Raw genomic sequence first — 21,782 nt, forward strand, 5'->3', positions numbered from 1 at the left:
TTCGGAACTTTGCTAATAATTTTGGAACGGCGTCGATTAAGTCTATACTAAACTTTATTGACAAATACGGTATACAATTTCAAATACAATTCTGTGTTATTTTTTTTTTATTTTATTGTTATTCTTCGTCTGTATAAATAATCTCGCAGTATCAAACGAATCATTTAAATTTTAAATATAGTTGCTCTCAATATGATAACATTTATTAGTTTGGTTTCTGTTAGAACCTTTAGGTTTCTACGATTCGTACTCTCTACGGTTGTGCCACTCTCTAAACGTGTTCGGACAACTTCGCAATTTCGATTGATTCAATATCACCTAAAGTGGATTTGGTTTCCTAGGACCCATTTTAAACTACGCTTGTCCTACGAGACAAACGAGATTCTTTTCACAACTACCGAGTCTCACTAAAGTTGCACTCTCTGCGCTACAGCAACTGCAGATTGGATTTCATTGCATTTTGTTTTTTGTATTTTTTTTTGTTTTCATCCGAGTTGAATCGGTATTCATTTATGAACTATTAAATTACTACGAAGCCATGCATAGAACTGGGGGGTTGTGGTAATGGGTAATTGGAAGTGAGTCAGATTCAGTCAGATTTGAATATTGAATTACGGAACAATGAAAAGTGGGAGAACTGCATCCGGATTTGAGCTCGTGGAGGATTTCAAGTACCATTTGCAAAACCTGCAGAAAATAGAAGCTTTTGGATTTAGGACATCAGCTAGTAAATATCCATGAACTTCTGTCGAATGTGTGTTTTCGGTGCTGCGGACTCCAAAAGGCGATTGAAATGAAACAGAAATAATGAAGGCCCAATATGGCTGCCTTGTGGGTTTTTAAAAGCCAGAAATTCTGCAGAATAATATTGCAAATCTAGCGATTAGCCGATGAATGAAAACAAGAAATAATTCAACGAATAAAATCATATTCGGTTTTTTTCCTGTTTACATTTCGACTTAGGCTCATCAGCGAATAGCAGTTCAAATTGAACTACTTATTGCACAACTCGGCAGTTTATTTTGAACCGCTAAGCAGATCCTTCATAATCGAGACTGGAGAAGTCTACTTTTGGTAATTTCGAGCGAGGATGATTCCGTCCTAAGTCTACAAAAGACGAGTTGCGAAAAAGGTAAGACTAACTGTACAGAGTAACGCCGTACACAGTCGTCATGGTACTATTTTTACTCCCCTACGGTTTCACTTTCTTCAAAGAATGTCCAACCATTAGATCTACAGTTTTTCACACAAACAAGGTGACGGATTTCCGAGGCTACGCGTTTTTTGCGCGGATTTTCAAAGTTACGGGGTTTTTCATGCGAATTTTCAAAGTTATCCGTTTTTTTTGTTTTGTCTTAGAAATGCATGAAACGTCGAGATCTGGTGTTATCCCGACAATTTTTAAAGCAACTCTCTGACACTTAGAAATTTTTATTTGAGATTACACCACGATCTTGACGTTTCATAAATTTCTAAGACATTTGACATTAGAAAAAGGCGGGTGGGTAATGTCAGAGACATAACTGGATGTCGTGAATGCGAAAACAACTGACATGTTCCTTAACACTTCCGTATATCAATTAGTTGATCAATTGTATGAATTATGCAAGCATCCCCCTTTTCCGCATTTTTCGCAAAAACAAAAAAGGCTTCACTTGATCTAGTCTAGATTACTGTGAATTTCACACAGCGAAAAGTGCAAAAATCAAATCAAACAGTTCTAGATTTGCACTAAACTGAGGATATTTTCCTTCGATTTGCGAGCAAGAAATCCTAATAGTTCTTTAGAAAACTTTTAGAGCCATTAGAACGGCTCTCCACCGTTTCTTTTTCACCAATGCAAATGACTGGCAGCTGTGACGTAATCGCTCTTGTCGGAAGCGAAACTAGCTTTGCAAACGACACAAAACGCATCTGCTCGCAGTGGCAATAGAATCCAAACTGATCCAATTTTTGTTAAGAGCTTCCTTTTTACGTGATTTCGTTTGTAGCTTTTTCACTAATGAGCGGTCCTAATGGCTATAAAAATAGTTGCATACAGAATTTCAATGTCGATTATTTCATTTCGGATTTGCATTTCATTGAAAGAAACTATCAGGATACTGTACGGGACATTCCTGACTTTCAGAAGGACCAGATTGTGGAACTCACTACGATATTCAACACTTTTCGGAACATTTTTCTCGAACGATTTGTTGTACAGCAGCAGATATTTTGTTCTCTTCATCAGAACGCGTTCTGATTGGCTGGTGTTGACATGGGTCAAATGAGACAGGTTTTTCAATAGTGTACTATTGAAATACTTCAATATTTTTGCTATACACGTTTAAGTTGAAAAATTTCAATTCTAATAGTAGTTAGATTATATAAATCCTTTCACAGATCACTGAGCTATGAGCTTGAAAATACGAGCAAGGCGAACGCGCCCTATGGATTATCCTCTTCGATACTCGTTTATACCAAACATTTCAGAAAAGTTTAATTTTGAATTATTTGAAATTATGTCACAAAACTGAACATTTTATCATAAAATTGTGATCATATTTCCGATGGCGTGTAGCAAAAATTATGTTGATCCGTTAGATACCACAAGAGATATTCACGATCAAAAACTTATCATTCTCTCAGAGGGTAAATTTTGAAAAGGCACCCCATAGTAAAGTAAGTCGTATTCACGACAAAAACTACAAGGATCAGCCCCATGGGGTTGTTCGAGCCATTGATGTGGAACAAGGCAACCAAAATTTCTAATGATCGACATTTTCAATTAATCGTCACACTTTGAATCCGCAAATGCACGAGAGTCTGCTTAGTCTTTTTTAGGAACCAACACCGAACACGCGAACCCAGAAATATAGACTATATTTGCCGTGATTTTTTTTTGTTTTTATTATACAGGCTTTAACATTAATGTCATTCACCTCTTCGGGCCAGAATAACTTTCTGACCCTATGTGCGGGGGGTTGGGGATCGAACCCAGGCGGGCTGTGTGAAAGGCATCGACTTACTCATCACGCTATACCCGTCCCCATTGTCGTGATTTGTATTTGTTTTGTAGTCGATGATATTACATCAATGGTCCAAATGTATGCAATTATATGTTTGTACATGCTTGCGATACAGATATCGATATTTAAGCTTCTCTTCGCCAAGCTTGTGTTCAAGTTTTGTATGCAAGGAGTTATTTTTATAGCGTTTCTCTACCATTCTGCGATTTCGGTTGAAGCGATCAACTTTTTCTCATCATCAACCGAGTTTATCTTTTATAAATTAGAAATTAATCTTATACATCCAAATTTTACTCTGGGGTAGTTGTCAATTTCTCAGGTGAAACGACATAACATGGAATATCATCCGAGCTGTCATGCAAGATCAGAGCATACCAATTAAAGCTTCAAATCGTTTTATGGCACTTTTTGTCGTGCTGTCTAGCATCAACCTACCTCTAGCAAGCTACGTGTATGACTGAAATGTTAGCTATAATTTTGCTTATATTTATTTCGCGTGCTTCCAAACAGCTTCGCTTTTGCAATGATTTACCCATCAGAGCGCTGCTTTCCGTTTGATATATCGCTAACTCCTTCAAAACCGTCCACAATGGCAGGGAAATCCGGTATGCCGGAGATTTTTTGCAGACAAAATAGGACACTGCTAGCTATTAATCAACATTTCAATGATATACAATTTAAAAATACATGACTGAACATTCAAATCAATACGTAGAAATGTTTCCAATCAAATGGTGACATGATATTAATAATTGATACAAAATTTACTGAGCTGTAATTGTTCAAAACCTGACCACATTTCTACGTGTATTTTTCTTGAGTTTCTAATTTGCACCCCTATATAGAAAACAAAAATATGTTCCACATTAAAATTCGATTTCGGAAATCTTAAAACCTCAAAATCTCAAAAGTCCCAAAGCCGATTTTTTCAAAAAAATTTCCCGAAATTACACCAGATTTGAACGTTTCATGCACTTTTAAGACATTTGGCATTAACAAAAATTGCTTGTTTTGCGTTTTCTTTCACGCGGATTTCCAAAGTTACGCGGTCTCAAATTCTCTCCCAAAGTGATTCCGGAAATCTTAAAATTGTTCAAGTCCTAAATTTCCCGCGGACCCATTGAAACGTATAATCGTCATCTGGAAGAAACTAATGCCATATTTAATCCACCGACCATTGCCGATCGCCAGCTGCAGACTGAATCTGCAGAATCGACCATTGCGACCGGAATTCGCCACTACCCTAAGTTAGTTTTAAGTTAGTTTTTATTTAAAATAAGAAAATGCCCTTGGCATCTAAGAGCTTAAGCAGTGTGCCTTCAAATATGTTACTATTGAATAAAAAAAAAGTCCTAAATTCTACTTTTTTCAAGACATTTTTGTTATTACACCAGATCTGGACGTTTCATACATTTCTAAGATCTTCGGTATAAATTTTTTTTTCAGACCTCATTGTATTCAAATAATTCTTCTAGTCTTTTTTGATGCGATTTTTTTATACGAAACTCCGAAATTAAGAGTTTTTATGCGAATTCTCGAAGTTGTTTTTTTAAACGCAATTTAGATTTTTATGTCAAATATCTTTGAAATTCAAGCACACTGAGGTCTTTTTAACATCGATTTCCGAAGCTACGCGTTTTTACACGAATTTCAGAGATTACATACGCGTTTTTATGCGAATTTTTGAAGCTATGCGGTTTTCTCGTTTTGTCCTAGAAATGTACGAAGCGTCGAGATCAGGTATTATCCCGAAATTTTATTGACGCTTCGATATTTTTCAGATTTCGTTTTTTTTCTCGACGTTTAATGCATTTCTAAGACATTTGGCATTAAAAAATCGCTTTCGGAAATCTTAAAATTGTTCTAGGTCCCAGATTCCTTTTTTTTCAAATTAATTTCTATTGAGATAATACAAGATCTCGACGTTTCATGAATTTCTGATATTTGGTAACAAAAATAAAATTCCTATAGATTTGTTCGGTTTGTTTTTGTGCGATACATATATCCCCGTGTAAAAAAGATTTCAGTTTATCGTAGAGATTTGGTGTTTTCTCGAACAAAAAACAAATAAAAATCGACTCTGGGACTAGGAAAATTTTTTATTGATAAGATTGGAGTTGGAATTGAAAACTGTTAAGTTAGATGTTTTAGAAATGCGTGAAACGATGACATGATTTTTAAGAACCAGAATCCCCGAGTCGAATTTTTGAAAAACTTTCTTTCCAGAATTGACAGCATAATTCGACGATTTCAACATTTCTAAGACATCCGACGTCACAAAAAGTTTTAAATTTCGATTTTTTATGTGAATTTTCAAGGTTAAGCGATTTTTAAGTGAATTCCTGAAATCACGGGTTTTTGAAGCAATACCTATCCCCTGCTAAGTGTAGACTGAAAAAGCTTTCACCAAAAAGTTTTCATTGAATCCTGATGCAACAGAAAACTAACCATTCCGAATCTTTTAAGAAAGCGACCTTGAATTGCGAACAAGCATTCATGCATGCATACCGTACATGTACACTAGACACAGTTCGCTCTTCATGACGGCCCAAACATTTTCGATTGCGTTTGCTTTGGGAAATTGTGAGGGTCAGTCACCATCTTACTGAATGGTGATGTCAATTTCTTCCGCTCAGGTGTGTCAGAAAAACCACTTCGAGTTTTTTTTTTTTTGAATGATGATCCAATTTATATTATTAGATTCAAACATCTTCTCGGTAGACTTCATAAGGGTTCGTTTGTTAATTTTTACCATTTTCGCTGAATTCAAACTCTGCGCGAAGAGCTTCAAGAATAGTGAGAAACATTCTTAGACATTAAATTTTATTAAATATTTGATAGTGAACTGAAATCGGTATTGTTTCCCAACCAGACACGCTTCACTCGAACCCACAACGCAAAAAGTGTATCATCCGTGAAAATCGTTTTTTGACCAATCGTGATTCTTGTTTACCTCAAGTCTCTTTTTATGCGATTTTTATACGTATTTTTGCGAATTTTCAATTTATGTAATTTTTATGCAAATTCAAAAGTTAGGCAGTTTTCTTATTTCGTCTTAAAAATGCACAAAATACCAAGATAAATTTTTTTTCGATATAACACTCGAGGTTTCATGCATTTCCAAATCATTTGGTATTAAAAAAATTGATTTTGGAAATCTCAAATATTCTTAATTGATATTCAAAATCAATCAGATCTCGATGTTTCATGAATTTCAAGACGTCTGTTACCAGAACAATTTTATTTAGATTTGCGGAATTTTCCGGGGTGTCTTAAGCGCGAGTTTTCGAACTGATGCGGTTTTTTATACGACTTTTTGTGCACTGCGTATCATCCGCATAAAAAAAAAGTTGAAGCCTTTTCAATTCTCATTCCGTGTAAGACATTCATCACCTGAAAAAATCCCTCTACAAAAAGTTAAAGCAGTGTGTCTTTATAACAATTGAAAAAAAAAATACTATTCGAACATTTTCCGGCACAGCCGATTTTTTCATTTTTTTATATAGTACAAGATCTTGACGTTTCGTGCCTTTATAAGACGTCAGGAATAAAAAATTTCATACCTTTTACCTTAAGTGATTTTTAGAAGCTCTTCAAACTTTGACCTGAGCGGCGGTCAATGTATGATTTAGGTTAAAATTTGCATAGATACTTTGTTCTAGGTGCTTAATATTTTAACAACTCTCAGAAAGTTGCGAAAAGAAATCGATGTAATGCAAGATCTTCCATGAAAGCAATTCGGTCCTTTTAATAACCAATTAATTGATCTCAAAAAAGTGTTTGATATTTTCTTACTTTTAATTGAACAAATCTACGGTAAGAAAGAAACTAAAATGAATGAAGTATTCAAACAAACAAAAATTTCTTGACAAGCTTGCACACACTCTTTGTTTTCTGTCATTAAACAAGATAGTAATGTACTCGAAGATTAACAAATAAAAAATTGTTTAGCTTAATATCCACGCCTCCGGAACCTTTCACTTCCCCACCATTTCCACCATGAACTATGCGTAATTTAAATTGGCCTTCATTGTTACAGGTTTATTGAAAATCTAAATATTAGTGTGTTCGTAATGAACGTAATGATTATTTATTGTGACTTAGTGGGCTGTTTAGCCGCATAAATTACACAACTAAAAGAATGTGTATAAAACATATAAAACATTCTAAATGCTCTACTAACTCTGCAAATATGTATACGAACAGAAGCCAACTGTATTCAATTTATTTACACAATTATTTACACACATACGTTTTTCAGCATCATTTGGAATAAAAAATCTACTTCTGAAGCCATAATAAAAATCGACGACCAAAGCTACCAAGACTAATTATTGGACCTATCTTCAGAACCTAACTGACGGCACGTAGCAGCATACGGAACAATAAACAAAACAATTTTTCGCTAAACATACAGCTTATCTAAAAAAAACAAAACCAAAACCTCCGGTACAGCTCCTCCACTACATTCCCTTCCCCCCACCGTTTAAAACGAATTCTGTCGCTCCGGGCAACGTGTCTGCACGATGCGACCCTTCCGTGGAACCGTATTCCCATCGTCGTCCTCCTCGAAACTACTGCCGGTGGAGGAACGGTTGTTCAGCTCGTCGTCCTGTCCGCCAACCTGGGCCGTGTGAACGTAGATGCCCGGATGCTTGTCCGATTGAGCATGAAGTTCGTGTATCTCACCGGGAGTCAAGCTTGCCAGAGCCGCTAGCAGATCATGATTGACCAGTGGTTCGTTTTCCTGGGCCGGTTCCCACCCAGCCGGTGGAGACGCGGGCGGTGAAATAAGGAACTGCTTTACCGGTGCCGGTGGTTTCAGATTGGTGTTGGAAACCGGTGTCACCGGTTGGGCCAGGTAGCACGTGATGACGGACTTCCCAAACGGATACTGGTGCAACTGGATGCGAGCGTTCGCAGCAGCGATTGCCGTGTCATAGTTGACCCGTAACCGGCGGAAACTTTTCAGCCACTGGAAGGTGGTGTTTTCGGAAAAACTTTTAAACAACTCCTCCAGTCGTTGCTTCAGTTCCTCGCTGGCAAACACCTCCGAGTGGATGTTGGTAACGATGATCGACGTCGGTAGGTCAACCAACAGATCGTCGTCCACCGCGCTTGTTTCGTTGTCCGAATCGTACGCACTCGGCAGCGCCGGATGTTCGTTCGGCAGACCATCGGTCGGATTAATGAACAGATTCTCGTCCGGCGTGCTGGTATCGAATTCACCAGCAGCTGGTTGGGCCATTGTGATGATCGTGATGCTGCTGATCGTCGGTGTGTTTTTCTGATGGTGGTGCCAGTGTTGGAAAAAAGAACAACAATAACAACCGTGCGGTTTCCGTGGTAAGTGAAAAAAAAGTATATTAAAGGAACCAGTCAGATTTACAACTAACAATTAGTTTGTGGTTTGTGATCAGAAGACAGGATCGATGTGTGGAAGTGGTTTTTGTGTAGTACAAACTAACGGTGGGAATGCGTTGCTTGGTCCAATGTCAAGTGTGTTCCGAATACGAATTTGAGTTGGATTGTTTTTTTCTCGGTATGGTTAGGATTAGCTCACCATATCCAAGGTAAAGGATGGGATAGTGAAGGCGATGATGATTTTCTTCGACTTTCGATCGCGGTAAATTCGAAGTACAAAAATTACAATCACATTTCATCAAAATAAACTACGTTACTTTTCCCGGCATTCGACAACCCAACTAGTTTTCATGAACGTTTTAAATAGAGACTTTGTTGAAAAATTAATACTCATGACTTATTCAGTTATGCATGTGCGAAAGCCGATGATACCGTCGAGCGTTTTAACCAGCACAAACATCTGCTACAGTCCCACCTTTCAGTTCAACGCGACGACATTTATGTAACCTTGATCGATCAATAAATAAATCAGAATCAGAACAAATAGGTGAAAATGAAAATGCGAATACCGGTGCAAGTGCTGTTACAATTTTTTGTCTTGCAAGCTGATTTGGCTGGTATCAAATCTACCGACTATAGAAGACACACTCGTAGTCGATTATGAAAATCATCATCATCATCATCATCATCATCATTCTTCCTCACTTCTTGATGTCACGTGTTATGACATAATCGTTCTGTTCGGTATCCATTGGTCGCTTGTTAGCCAGCGTCGTTCCTACTTCGGTTGGTTGTCGTTTGTCATGAATACCGTCGTCTGGTCTGGTCTGGCATCATCATCATCGACAAAACCACTGAAAATACGAAATTCTTAAACACCCCGTGCTGCGCTAGGTCAATTTATCTAATCAAGTATGTTAAATGGATTTATTTATGCCTTTGAAACTGAGGCAACCAAAATTACGCTATCAAGATGACGACACTTTGGTCACCAGCAAATAGTTCCATAGTAAACTACGGATTTTAGTCTAGCGATTTCAAAATTGGTAGTATAAGGAGAAGCTTGAGTCGTTTGATGTCTGGATGCAAAAAGACTGACTTATCTCAGAACCATGTTAACGAAATAACAATGTTTAGCTCTCAAAAATAAGATCAAATATTGCATTTTAAAGGGAAAATAGCAAAAAAAATTATTCCGATTTGGTTTTGATGAAATCTTCAACTTCTTCTTCGAACACCAATCTGTCGGCTTCAAACTCATTGTTTGGACACCTGGGCGACCATTTTGTCCCACCATCATTTCATCTCTTTCGCATTCCGAATCACTTATCCACTATTTTTCAGCTTCTGTTTGACAATTACCCAATATTTCTCTATTGAGCGGAATCGAGTGCAGTTAGGTGGGTTTATATCTTTTTCGAAGAAACCCACCCCGTTGTCTCGACGATACGATGATATGATAGCACTTCTCCGCTGTAGTGACTGCTAGCCAAATCAGGCTAAAACTTCACAAGTCCATTATTAGCTTCAATGTCCGGAAGGTACACCTGCTTGTATATTTGGGAATCCATAGTCTTGTGTGTCAAGGAAATTTGAGTTTTTTGTCCCAAGCTATGAATATTACTCCAAGTCACAAATGCGAATTTATCGTCATAATTGAATTTGAATTTGCTAGGGACTTTGTCCGGGATGCTGTCCATAATCCATCTTTGCGTACGATTCTTCGTCCATGAGGATGCTTCATTCGTATTTCATAAAAACCTCATTCAATATCTTCCGAGCCCGAGTCGTTTGGCCACTAGAACCGATTTCAGTGTCCTGTTTGTTTGTTTACCGGTCCGAAAAGAGCAAAACCCTTCTCGCAGACAAATGTTGCCCCGTAGCGTTCTTAACATCTTTAGATACAGTTTTTGATACATAGTTCCACTGCAATGATGCGTGCGACCCTGACAATTGATACCGGGCTACTCACGGCACGCGGTCGATTTATACAATTTCAACGATTTTGTAACCTAGCCACGTCGGATTTTCGAAGTTTCGGTTCGCGGGTCCCATCAAGTATAACTTCTTGAAACGAAATTCAGGGTTGTTACGAAAAATTTCAAAATCAAAACGCGCGAAATCCGCGCGAAGTCGAACACTAAAACGCGCGAAATCCGCGCGAAGTTGAAAACTGAAACGCGCGATATTCGAGCGAAGCGTTAGACAACTATTTTTATGCAGGTGATACTTTACGCAGTACTTGAAAATTCACTTAAATATAATTTAAAAATCTGCATAAGTTTGTCATATGAACACAATAAATAAGTCCGCATACAGCACGTCACTTCGAAAAACCCAACGAAAACGATTTCATTTTTATTCTTCATCTTTTTCGATGCCCTTAGTTAAGGAGCAAGACTTTTTGCAAGCGTATGAGTAATGTCAACAATATGTGCGTAAAAACAAATTCCGGCGCTTCTTTTACTGATTTTAATCAATAAATCTTCCATATGGTTGAAAAATAAACCAATCAGTTCATTCTACTTAAAATTGCAATTCAAGAAAAGTGTCTTAGTCTAGAACTCTTCGGTTTTCCTTAAAACTGCTCGAGAAAAATTATCTCAGTTTCAGCTTACTTCCACTGACACATTTGATTAGCAACAAACACATTCCTATATGGATTTCCTCTGGCAAAATTTTTTTTCGTAGCTTCTACAAGTGAACCCGTAAAATAGGAACCTTTAATTTAACATGCGAGAGGCAATGGAAATGGCATGTTGTCGTAAAACTATTTATTTTTCCGGAAAACTACTTTTTTAACAGAAAATATTTAGTTTTGCTTATTTTGTGTAGCGCAATCTAATACAAATGATTTGAAGCAGTGATGCCAACTTTTTTATAAGGGAATTAAAATCTATATTCATAAAATGTAAGCAATTTTCCATCAAACGTTGGTGAGAAATTGTTCAAAGCTGAAATATCATACAAAATGTCAGGTTTAACATTCATTTGAGAATAAATTATTGTTAAAAAAAATTGTTTGAAACTCAATCCTGCAAGTTACTTTAAGAAACTCGTTGCACTGCATTTATTAATCTATAACAAACGTACTGAATAAATTGTACGTAATACACAAGTTAACTTGGTTTATTCTTGATCCTTAATTAATACTCTCTGATGTACGGAAAATGTTACAGTAAAAATAAAAATGCTTACACTTGTGATTTTAAAAGAAGTGAAACAGATTTCATCGAAGATATTTTTTTTTGTTTCGACTTTTTTTTGCTCGGCAAACATTTCCTTCTTGGTAAGAAGAATTTTTAGGTAAACCACATCGGGATGATCTGATTCACTCTTTTTAATATCAGTTTCAATTATAATAGCGTCTTCTTCTGCTGAAAGATTTTACTCTGAATGTCTGAGGAGGAAATCATCTTTTATTCTTTTATTTGGATCAGGGAAAAGCTCACTGGAATTAGTTTCTGTCAAACTTGTTCTCAAGTAGGCATAAAAACTCCTCATCTTTTGCATCAATAGATCAAAATCATCCAAATGATACATTTGCTTAAATCTAGTGCTTCTATAGTAACTACATCTAATGAGACAGTAACATGAGAAACGATTTCTTGATAACATTACGTAATAAATGAAAGTCGAAAGAATTGAAACATTTGTTAAATATGCAGCACATGCTAGCAATGGGCTCGTTATATCCATAATTAGTTCTAACATAGGGAATCCGAAAAAATAGGAAAACTACGATGTCGAATGTCAAATTGTAACAATTGAAAGCTCTATGTGCTCTTTAAAATTTAACTTGGTTTCCAGAACACCCAGGTCCTTAACAGACGATGCGCGTTCGAGAACAGTTTGTGGCATATTGTAGTCGAACTTGAATACAGACTTTTTGCTACACAAAGAGACGACGGAGCATTTAGTGGCATTTAAACCATTTAGAAATATGAAATACGAAAGTCATCAGCGAACGATAGTTTCTTACACTTGATCGAAAAATTTAGATCGTTGATACAATAAAATTATGAACGGTCCAAGGTGACTTCCTTGAGGAACTCCAGATGTAACAGCACTTGGTGAGGTTGTACAGGCTCCTTTTTTCACTATCATTTCATTACCAGTTAGATATGATCGAAGCCAATTAAAAAATTATCCATTTAATCCCAGTCTACTTAACTTGGAGATCGTTATGTGATGATTGATTTTGTCGACCGCAGCAGGGGAAGTTGAAAGCTTTGGCATGGATCCAAGCTGAGTCTCTGATATGTAGTCAGAGCAACTATGTGTTATAAAATCCAGAACTATAATTTCAAACAGCTTCGATACAGCGCACAAAGTAACAATTCCAAGGTAGTTGGATACTATACCCTTATTCACATAGGATTTCTTCCATATTTCAGGACAAATTCCAGAACGCAAAAAAACAAACTATTAGAACACTTTCTTATCACCACGAATGGAATCCCAGAACTTCTTCGTTTCTTTTATTATCAGACTTCGCTTCGTAGGCATGTCGTGTAATTTTTGCTTTAAGAATTCGATTTTTATCATACACAAAATTTGTTACTATATTATTGAAGAATCGCATTCCATTTATTACGTTCTTTGCATTATTGAATGTATTATCACTGAGACGATATCTTCCATCTGACATCAATATCCTTGAGTGCAAAATGTTGAAATAGCAACTTGTATCACTCGAGATCGAAAAGCATAAAATCGAAATTATGTCCACTGAAGTAAACATTGGCTAGAACCGCCTTCTAGTAAATTTTAGTTTTATCAAGGGAAAATTCGGTCAACTCGACCAATTGCTGAAACGTTCGCCCATCTTTAATTGTTTAGGGTTTCATAAAACTCACAAGTTTCAAAAATTTGCAAAGAATTTTGTGGAATGATGTTTTTTGAAATTCGCGCGAAATCCGCGCCATAGCATCAAAATCTTAGCAGAAACCGCGCCAAATCCGCGAAAATCGCGAAATCCGCGAAAACCGCGAAATCCGCGCGACCGTAACAACCCTGGAAATTGCACTGAACGAGGAAATATTTCTTAACAAACTGTTGTCGAAATTGAAATGGAATTCTTTGAGTCTGCTTAGTGGTTTAAATTGATCTGCTAGATGGACTTAATTTAAACTGCTTCAAGCACTGATGAGTCGAAAGTGAAACGTGAAGAGATCGATTCCAAATCCGACAACTAATGAGTGTTTTTCAGAAGCTTTGTTTTTTTTCAATTGCGATTACTCTATTGTCTGAAAGTTGTTTTTACAGTGTAAAATGACGTCTCTATTCAGTATTTTTCGGTAAATCATCAAACCAGAGCATCCTGTAAAGGTTAACATTTGAATCAAAATGTTTAAAAATCAGTGTAGACATCTTTGAGAAATCGTAGCGCGAATAAAATTTTTGAATACCTTCCGAATCGAAAACTGAAATAAGTTTATTTGGTTATCGACTATTCAAATCTGCAAACCCGATAAACCTGATTAATTTATATGAAATAAACTTTTGTACAAATTTCCCTGCATCTCCTAAACCGGAAGTTGGATCTGACTAAAAAGCAAGATGTTTGATAGGATCTTAAGACTTTTCATTTGAATCTTAGATGGTTCTTAAATTTCATTAGAATCTTAGATCGGTTCAGCATACACACACACAAGCGCGCACGTTTCGTCGAGCTTAATCGATTGGTATATGACACTCGGCCGATAATATCTAAAAATGTTAAAATGGGTTAAACAAGTTTGGCCCTTTTCAAAAGAAAGTCTAGACCGATTTTGGAAAAATAACAATGTATGCAAAATAGCTTTTTGTGACTAAGCGTAATGTCCAGAAAGTTTCATTCTGTTGTAATCGAAGTAGTCATTCAATATCTAACCAACGAATGTATTGTATAACCTTAGCAACGCCTAGCAACGTAGGTTGTTGATTCAAATAAAATTTTCATTATTCATTAGTCAATCCATCTAACAAATTGTATGTTTTTACTCTGCAACAGGTTATGGGCCCAGTACTAGAAGAAAGAAGATTAATCCAAGAATAATCATTTTACGATGAACAACGGAGGAGGAGATGGCAATGCAGCCGGTGCTGGAGTACCAGTAGCAGGAAACGGTCATTTCAGCGGAGTCGCTTTACCGTTCATTGAGAAGCTCAAGGGACGAGAAAATTACGCCACGTGGGCGTTCGCCATGAAGATGACGCTCATGCGTGAGGGATCCTGGAACGCTGTGTCGGTGACTGAAGGTCAAGAAATCGACGAAGAAACCAGTTTGCGAGCGATGGCCACCATCTGTTTGAGTCTGGAGACGACTAATTACAGTCTCGTCCAGGACGCAAAAGACGCCAAAGAAGCCTGGAAAAAACTGCGGAATGCTTTTCAGGACAACGGTCTAACACGAAAAATCGGATTGCTGAGAAAGCTAACTTCGATTCGTTTGGACGAATGCGGCAGCGTAGAAGCGTACGTTGATGAACTGATGTCTACAGCACACAAACTTGCGGGAATCGGTTTCAAGGTCGACGACTCATGGCTAGCTGCGTTGTTACTAATGGGACTTCCGGAACATTATGAACCCATGATAATGGGACTCGAGGCATCGGGCACTGCGTTGACATCGGACGCGGTGAAAGCCAAGATATTACAAGACGTAAAGCTGCAAAAAGAACCAAAAATTGCTGGTGGAAACGGAGTGTTTTATTCCAATCAAAATGCTAAGCGGCGTGGAGGCAAAAGTAATGCGGCAAAGAAAGATGACAAATGCCACAACTGCAAAAAGCATGGGCATTTTGCAGCAAAGTGCTTCCTGTACTGTTCGGGACAGAGCGATGTATTCTGCTTCGCACGAAGACAATGCAACTGCGAAGCAGTTTTTGTCTATTTCCTGGAACATAAGAAACAAGCTTTTGAAACATACGAAAGTTTCAAGTCCATGACTGAGCGCCAAACAGGAAGAAAACTAAAGGCTTTGAGAACGGACAACGGAACCGAGTACGTCAACAGAACCTTCAGAACAAGCATGATGAAAGATGGAGTGCGTCACGAAAAGACTTGTCCGTACACCCCTCAGCAAAACGGAGTAGCGGAAAGGATGAACAGGAAACTCATCGAGAAAGCCAGAAAGCTGAATGATTCGCGCTTACCAAAGAAATTTTGGGCCGAGGCGGTTTCAACAGCGGCGTACCTTGTTAATAGAAGCCCGACGAAGTCAATCATGACAACACCGGTAGAAAACCCGATTTACATCATTTGAGGATTTTTGGTTCGACAGCATATGTTCACATTCCTAAGGAAAGAAGAAAGAAGTTCGACACAAAATCCCAGAAAACAGTTTTCGTGGGATATGCTGAATCAAGCAAGGGATACCGATTGTATGATCCAATCAAGCGTGATATCCTGATTAGTCGCGACGTGATCATTGTTCAAGAGGGAGAACCACAAGATGTAATCGAAATGAACGAAAGTCAGCAGCAGATACAGTTCATGGAGTTGTATTCAGTTGATGAACCGAGCTTAACACAACGTTCACTTGAGGAACCGGATATCAACTATGATATCTACAACAATGGAACTGAAGATTTAGCAACAACCAGCAGCAATTCAAGTGATTCTGAGTTTCTGGATGCCGACAACGAGCCTGCGCTCCCCTCGCAACTTGTTAGACCAGCTGTAGAGCAGCAAGGGTTTAGGCACAGCGACCGGGAGCGCCGAATTCCAGGCAAGTATTCCGATTACAATACCTATAGTTCGTTTTCTGGTGACGTTGTTTCCCCCCAGCCTATACCGATGTGTTCTAAGACGTCACTCGATAACCCTCAAACCTACGAAGAAGCACTTAACGGCCCGGATCGCGAAAAGCGGATTGCGGCCATGCGTGAGGAAATCGCTGCTCTGGAGAAAAACGGAACATGGGAGCTGACTAGTCTGCCAAGCGATAGGAAAGTTATTCGTAACAAATGGGTCTTCAAGACAAAGCGAGGACCATCTGGTGACATTGAGCGGTACAAAGCGCGTCTGGTCGTCAAAGGGTGCTCACAGCGACCAGGCATCGATTACGATGAGGTTTATTCCTCCGTGGTGCGTTATTCCACCATTCGTTACCTACTGGCGCTGTCAGTGAAGCATGATCTAGATATAGAGCAAATGGATGCTGTTACTGCATTTCTCCAAGGCAATTTATCGAACGAGGTCATCTATATGGAACCACCGACAGGGTTTGCTGGCACTTCAAAGCAAGTATGTCGGTTACGAAAAGCACTTTATGGGCTTAAACAGTCGAGCCGTGTTTGGAACAACCAGCTGGACAAAGCGCTGAAAGAATTCGGATTAGAACAATCAATGTTGATCCGTGCTTGTATTTCCGAATCAACGATAAAAAAATGATTTTCGTTACTATTTATGTCGACGATTTCATGATATTCACGAACAATGACAAGCTGAAGCAACAGTTGAAATCGTTCCTTCACAATCGCTTCAGAATGAAGGATCTTGGTGAAGCGCGTTTCTGCTTAGGACTGAGAATTACGCGAGACAAAAAGAATGGTAAACTGTGGGTGGATCAGGAGCACTACATCGACAGCATTTTGCAACGGTTCAATATGGTAAACTGCAACCCAGTATCCACGCCAGCAGAGGCGAGTGTCAAGTTGGATAAATCAATGTCTCCGACGACACAAGAAGAAATACGCGAAATGAAGCAGATTCCCTACCAGGAGGCAGTAGGCTGTCTCACCTATCTGGCGCAGGCAACGCGTCCCGATATAAGTTTCGCTGTTAATCAAGTTAGCAAATTCAACGCGAATCCTGGACGTACTCACTGGACAGCGGTCAAGCGTATCATACGGTATCTGCGAGGAACACGTTCAAATCGCCTAACATATTCAAAGGAGAATTGCACGTATCTAGTCGGTTTTACAGATGCTGATTGGGGAGGAGAACCGGACTCTAGAAAATCCACTACAGGATACGTTTTCACGTTCATGGGAGGAGCTGTATCATGGAACGTCAAGAGGCAAGCTGAAGCAACAGTTGCATTGTCTTCGTGCGAAGCAGAATACATCGCTCTGTCCCGAACAGTACAGGAAGCACTTTGGTGGCATCAGTTCCAGTCACAGATTTTCGGAGTGCAAAAGATTCCCATTCGATGTGATAATCAATCAGCAATCTGTATCGCGCAGAACCAAGGTTATAATCCACGGACAAAGCATCTAGATATCAAGTATCACTTCGTCCGAGATGTCCTAGATCAGGGAGTAGTCGAGCTGGGATACGTGAACACAAAACAGCAACCTGCAGATGGGTTCACAAAGGCTCTGGCTAATCAGAAGTTAAAAGAAAATATAAAGTTAATTGGAATCGTTGCTTAGGGAGGAGTGTTGTAATCGAAGTAGTCATTCAATATCTAACCAACGAATGTATTGTGTAGCCTTAGCAACGCCTAGCAACGTAGGTTGTTGATTCAAATAAAATTTTCATTATTCATTAGTCAATCCATCTAACCAGTTGTATGTTTTTACTCTGCAACACATTCAAATCTGAGACGTGAAGTTGGACGCTAACAAACCACAATTCGAAAAAAATCCCTGAATTATAATAATCTGAATTTTACTTAAATTTTGGTACAAAAATCTCTAATTACTCACTCAAATCAGTGTTGATGTTTTCAGCAATTATTAATCACAAAAAATGGACAGAGTAAGGGAATGGGACATTTACCGAAAGAATTTGACAACCACTAGGAAGTGGTTATATTGAAAGAAATCGAAGAAAATATAATACATTAGAAGACGTATCGCTCCAACATAGCTTTGACTTTAATGAGCATATCTCGTGAAATTTATAGTGTTTAAAAATCACCTGTCATAATTAAATCGTAGAGAAACTCCAACTCATCGAGTTGTACTTGCTATTGATCGACCCGAAATTTTAGATTATTCTCGGTTTCGATAAATTTCCCTGAAAATCCATTTGTGAATTTTGGTTACTTTAAACAGTTTTGAACTGATGTGTTCAATTTTTTAATTTTGGTTACTTTAAACAGTTTTGAACTGATTTTGGTTACTTTAAAAAGTTTTGAACTGATCATGTTCAATTTTTTAACGTTCCATCCGTACTTATCAGTGATTTAGTAATGACTAAAACAACAATCGTCTTCTTAATTTTTCGTAACTTTGAAAATTCACATAAAAAACCGCATTACTTTGCACGGGGTTTAATCACACAATGTTGACGGAGTTAGGCTCCCCACCAAACTCACTTCTGCATGGTTCCGCGTGCAGTGTGACATGTTACACTGCTCTGTTAGAACAACTAAAGATTGATTTTTTTTCTGCTGGTAAAAAGATACACTGTTTTAGGCCGATCACGTGTGACACGTGTCTTGTGTCGTTGTCAATCTTGTTCAGTTTGGTCTATAATTAAATCATGAATCGACTTACAACGTCTAACATTTGGTGAATGGGCGCTGGCAAAGTTGCAGAAAGATGCACTTCTTTATCAAAAAATTGTGGTCAGTGACGGCGCTCATTTCTGGTTGAATGTAGCATGTAGCAAAATTTTCGTATCTGGAGTGAAGACCAGCCAGAAGCATTGCAAAGCTATCAATACATCCAAAAAAAAACATTTCGGACCGTTCTTCTTCAAGGGCGACGATGGGCGGACCGTCACTGTGAATGACAAACACTACCGTGTGATGATTGACGATTTTTTTTTGCCAAAATGGAAGCATTGGACATGTCTTACATGTGATTTCAACAATACGGTGCCACATCGTACACGGCACGCGAAACAATGACCAAATTGAAGCCGCCTTCGGTGAACAGTTTATCTCACGTTATCTCTCCTAGATCGTGTGATTTAACGCCTTTGGACTATTTTTTGTGGGCCCATGTTAAGGCTGTTTACAAGGACAAACCAGCAACGATTGACGCACTGGAAGCAAACATTGAAACATTTATTCGTGAAATTCCGGCTGATATGTTGTAGAGAGTGTGCCTTGCGCGTGGGCCATCCAAAGCGGTTTAATTTTTTTAAATCAAATCCTATATTTCTTGAAAAAATATCTAGTTAATCGAGTTCAGTTTGATCTATTCGTATGTTATCCTTGAACGGTAACATTATCCATTGATCATAATGTTGCGACTTTTATCGTGTTGGTAGAACTTAGGCATTAGACAAGTTCTATATAACATACTAACTTTGGCAGGGAAGCAATCTTGGCCCTCGGATGTTCCTACTATACTTCAACAATAATTTTTTTGGGAGGTCCTCAAGTATAGTGTAGTGTAGTCAAAAATCTCATAATTTAGCATGCCAACGATATGGTTTAGAAGATATAACCCCTTCCGTCGATCAAAAGGGGATAAATCATGAGCAATAAGTCTCCTCTCACGAAAATTGATCGTGGTCTTAAAATGCGTTACTTGAGGAATGTAACTCGTAACTCCAATCTTCTTCCCTTGAATTTTTTGACTCAAGTGATGAGATGGATTGCTAATGGTTCATGATCCAAAAATTTTTAATCATGGTCTATTATCATAACATGAAATAAAACTGTTTGCTTTGTTCATTTTCCGAATCGGAATTTCACCCGTGTGCATGGCTAGTATTACGATCATTTTAAATTAGGTATCCTTCACGGTCGGGGCTCGAATATAAGACAATTATAAATGTAACTGCCATATGTTGCACCTAACTTTGGAATGCACTATCAGATCAACTATTTTGAGCGGCTTCATAATGTCTTATCGAAACCAAACATTTACTCAACATTTTCAAAGTAGTCGAAGCAAGTAAATCGCAATAAAATTACTCCCAGAGCCAATATTTTGGCGAGATGAACCAATGCCGGTCCTAGCAGTGAAACTGACACAGAAAAGCCCTATATTTATCCTCACGCTATAGCTCATATCTACCACTTCTGTCCTAAACTGTCTTCTGTCGTGGTATTCCTACTTTACTATATGTTGTATGTGTGTTCCCAATCTTATCAGCTAACATTCGTCAGTAGAAATCGTTTCGATGCCATGCTAGTAGGAGGACATGGTTTCAAATTACATTCCACCCAATCGAAGGTATGCGCATTATTATCAGTTTTGCGTCAGAACTATTTGGATGTTTCAAGTGCCAGAAGAATGTGTAATAAAAACGAAGCAATTCCCATAATGTGTTGCTGATTTTGGATACGCTTAAATGTGCACGATCTACATCGACATTCCATTTTATTTAAAACGCATCTAAATTAGATAACTCTAATGTCATAATCATCTCTTATTCCAACTTTTTTCTTCAATCCAAAATTAAAAATTACTCCATCGATGGATTTTTCTAATAAATCAAGCGAAATAATGTAAGTAGTTCAAAAAAATCCAATAGGATTATCGCTTCAATTTCAATTAGAAAGTTTGTTTTTTTCTTTTCATTCTCCTTTCGTAATGTTTTTCCTTTCACACGTTTGCATTTGTACGGCGGTACTTTTTTCTCCCTCTCTCTCTCTTTCTATTCAATGTTTGTAGCAAAAGCTAACCCGATGCGATGCCCGCTTCGATACAACACCGCAAGGCAAGTCCGCATCAAATACAACCAACAACAAAACACCGTAATGAGCTAAAAATAGTCCATCATCGGAAGTTGATGACGTAATGCATGTGCCACTCGACAGGAACACCGAAGCCGCAGTTGCAGCTGGAAATCATTTTTTCACGAATTTCTCATTGCTGAATTATTATTTTGTCGTGAATAATTGATAGGGCTCTTGTTGGTGCATATCCTGTGCAGTTTTCCTGGTGACATAAACAGCGGTCTTTGAATATCGATTTTTCACACTCCGTTTCGAAAATTGGAACAGGAAAAATTAGCCAGCAGTTAAGGTTCGAACAGAAACACCAATCGACGGTATCATCGGCAAACAGTTATATTAAAGAAATTTTACGAAACAATAATAGATAAACAGTTTTTTGCAGCCATATTTCAGCAATGAAAATTTTGCGTCAATTAGAAAAACGGTTCACTTTTTCACTACCGTTTGACTGGGTGTGTCACCATCTTTTTTTTTCATTCCAGCAATTACCGCGACCGAAACTCGAAGATACAAGGTCAAAACATGCCAATTTCAACATTAGACAAGTTACTTACAGTCTAGATTCAACGTTTTCACGATTTTTTCAGATTTATGATAGGTTTTGAACTAATTTTCACTTTTTTTCCGAGCACTACACAAACCGAACGGACTTTCCACGGCAATGGCTAATGACGAACTGTAATGGCTGCCAGCAGTGCCAGCGCCGATCGAACGTTTCTTCTTGCTGTATGTGTCAAAAATTTTCAGCTAAATACCGTCATTGTTGCCATCATCATCATCATCATCGTCATACTTTTCGAATGGACGCTCGCATCTCTTTTTAGTACTTTTTAGG

General features: G+C 38.1%; 2 protein-coding genes across 3 annotated transcripts in view; both read right to left on the minus strand.

Moving 5' to 3' along the window:
- LOC131436980 (spectrin alpha chain) overlaps positions 1–21,639 on the minus strand; it is a 36,330-nt gene extending 14,691 nt beyond the window's left edge. For both annotated transcript variants that reach the window (XM_058605999.1, XM_058605998.1), the window contains exon 1: positions 21,502–21,639. The gene's annotated coding sequence lies outside the window, so the exon portion shown is untranslated. The remainder of the gene's footprint in view (positions 1–21,501) is intronic.
- LOC131436983 (protein sarah) lies at positions 37–21,622 on the minus strand. The gene is made up of 2 exons (XM_058606002.1): positions 21,502–21,622; positions 37–8,295 (listed from the first exon to the last, which is right to left on the minus strand). The coding sequence occupies exon 2, from the start codon at positions 8,254–8,256 to the stop codon at positions 7,495–7,497; it is 762 nt and encodes a 253-aa protein (XP_058461985.1). The 5' UTR covers positions 8,257–8,295; positions 21,502–21,622; the 3' UTR covers positions 37–7,494.
- Positions 21,640–21,782: the final 143 nt, after the last annotated feature.

Source organism: Malaya genurostris, chromosome 3 (genome assembly GCF_030247185.1).
Source record: "Malaya genurostris strain Urasoe2022 chromosome 3, Malgen_1.1, whole genome shotgun sequence".
Lineage (NCBI taxonomy): Eukaryota > Metazoa > Arthropoda > Insecta > Diptera > Culicidae > Malaya > Malaya genurostris.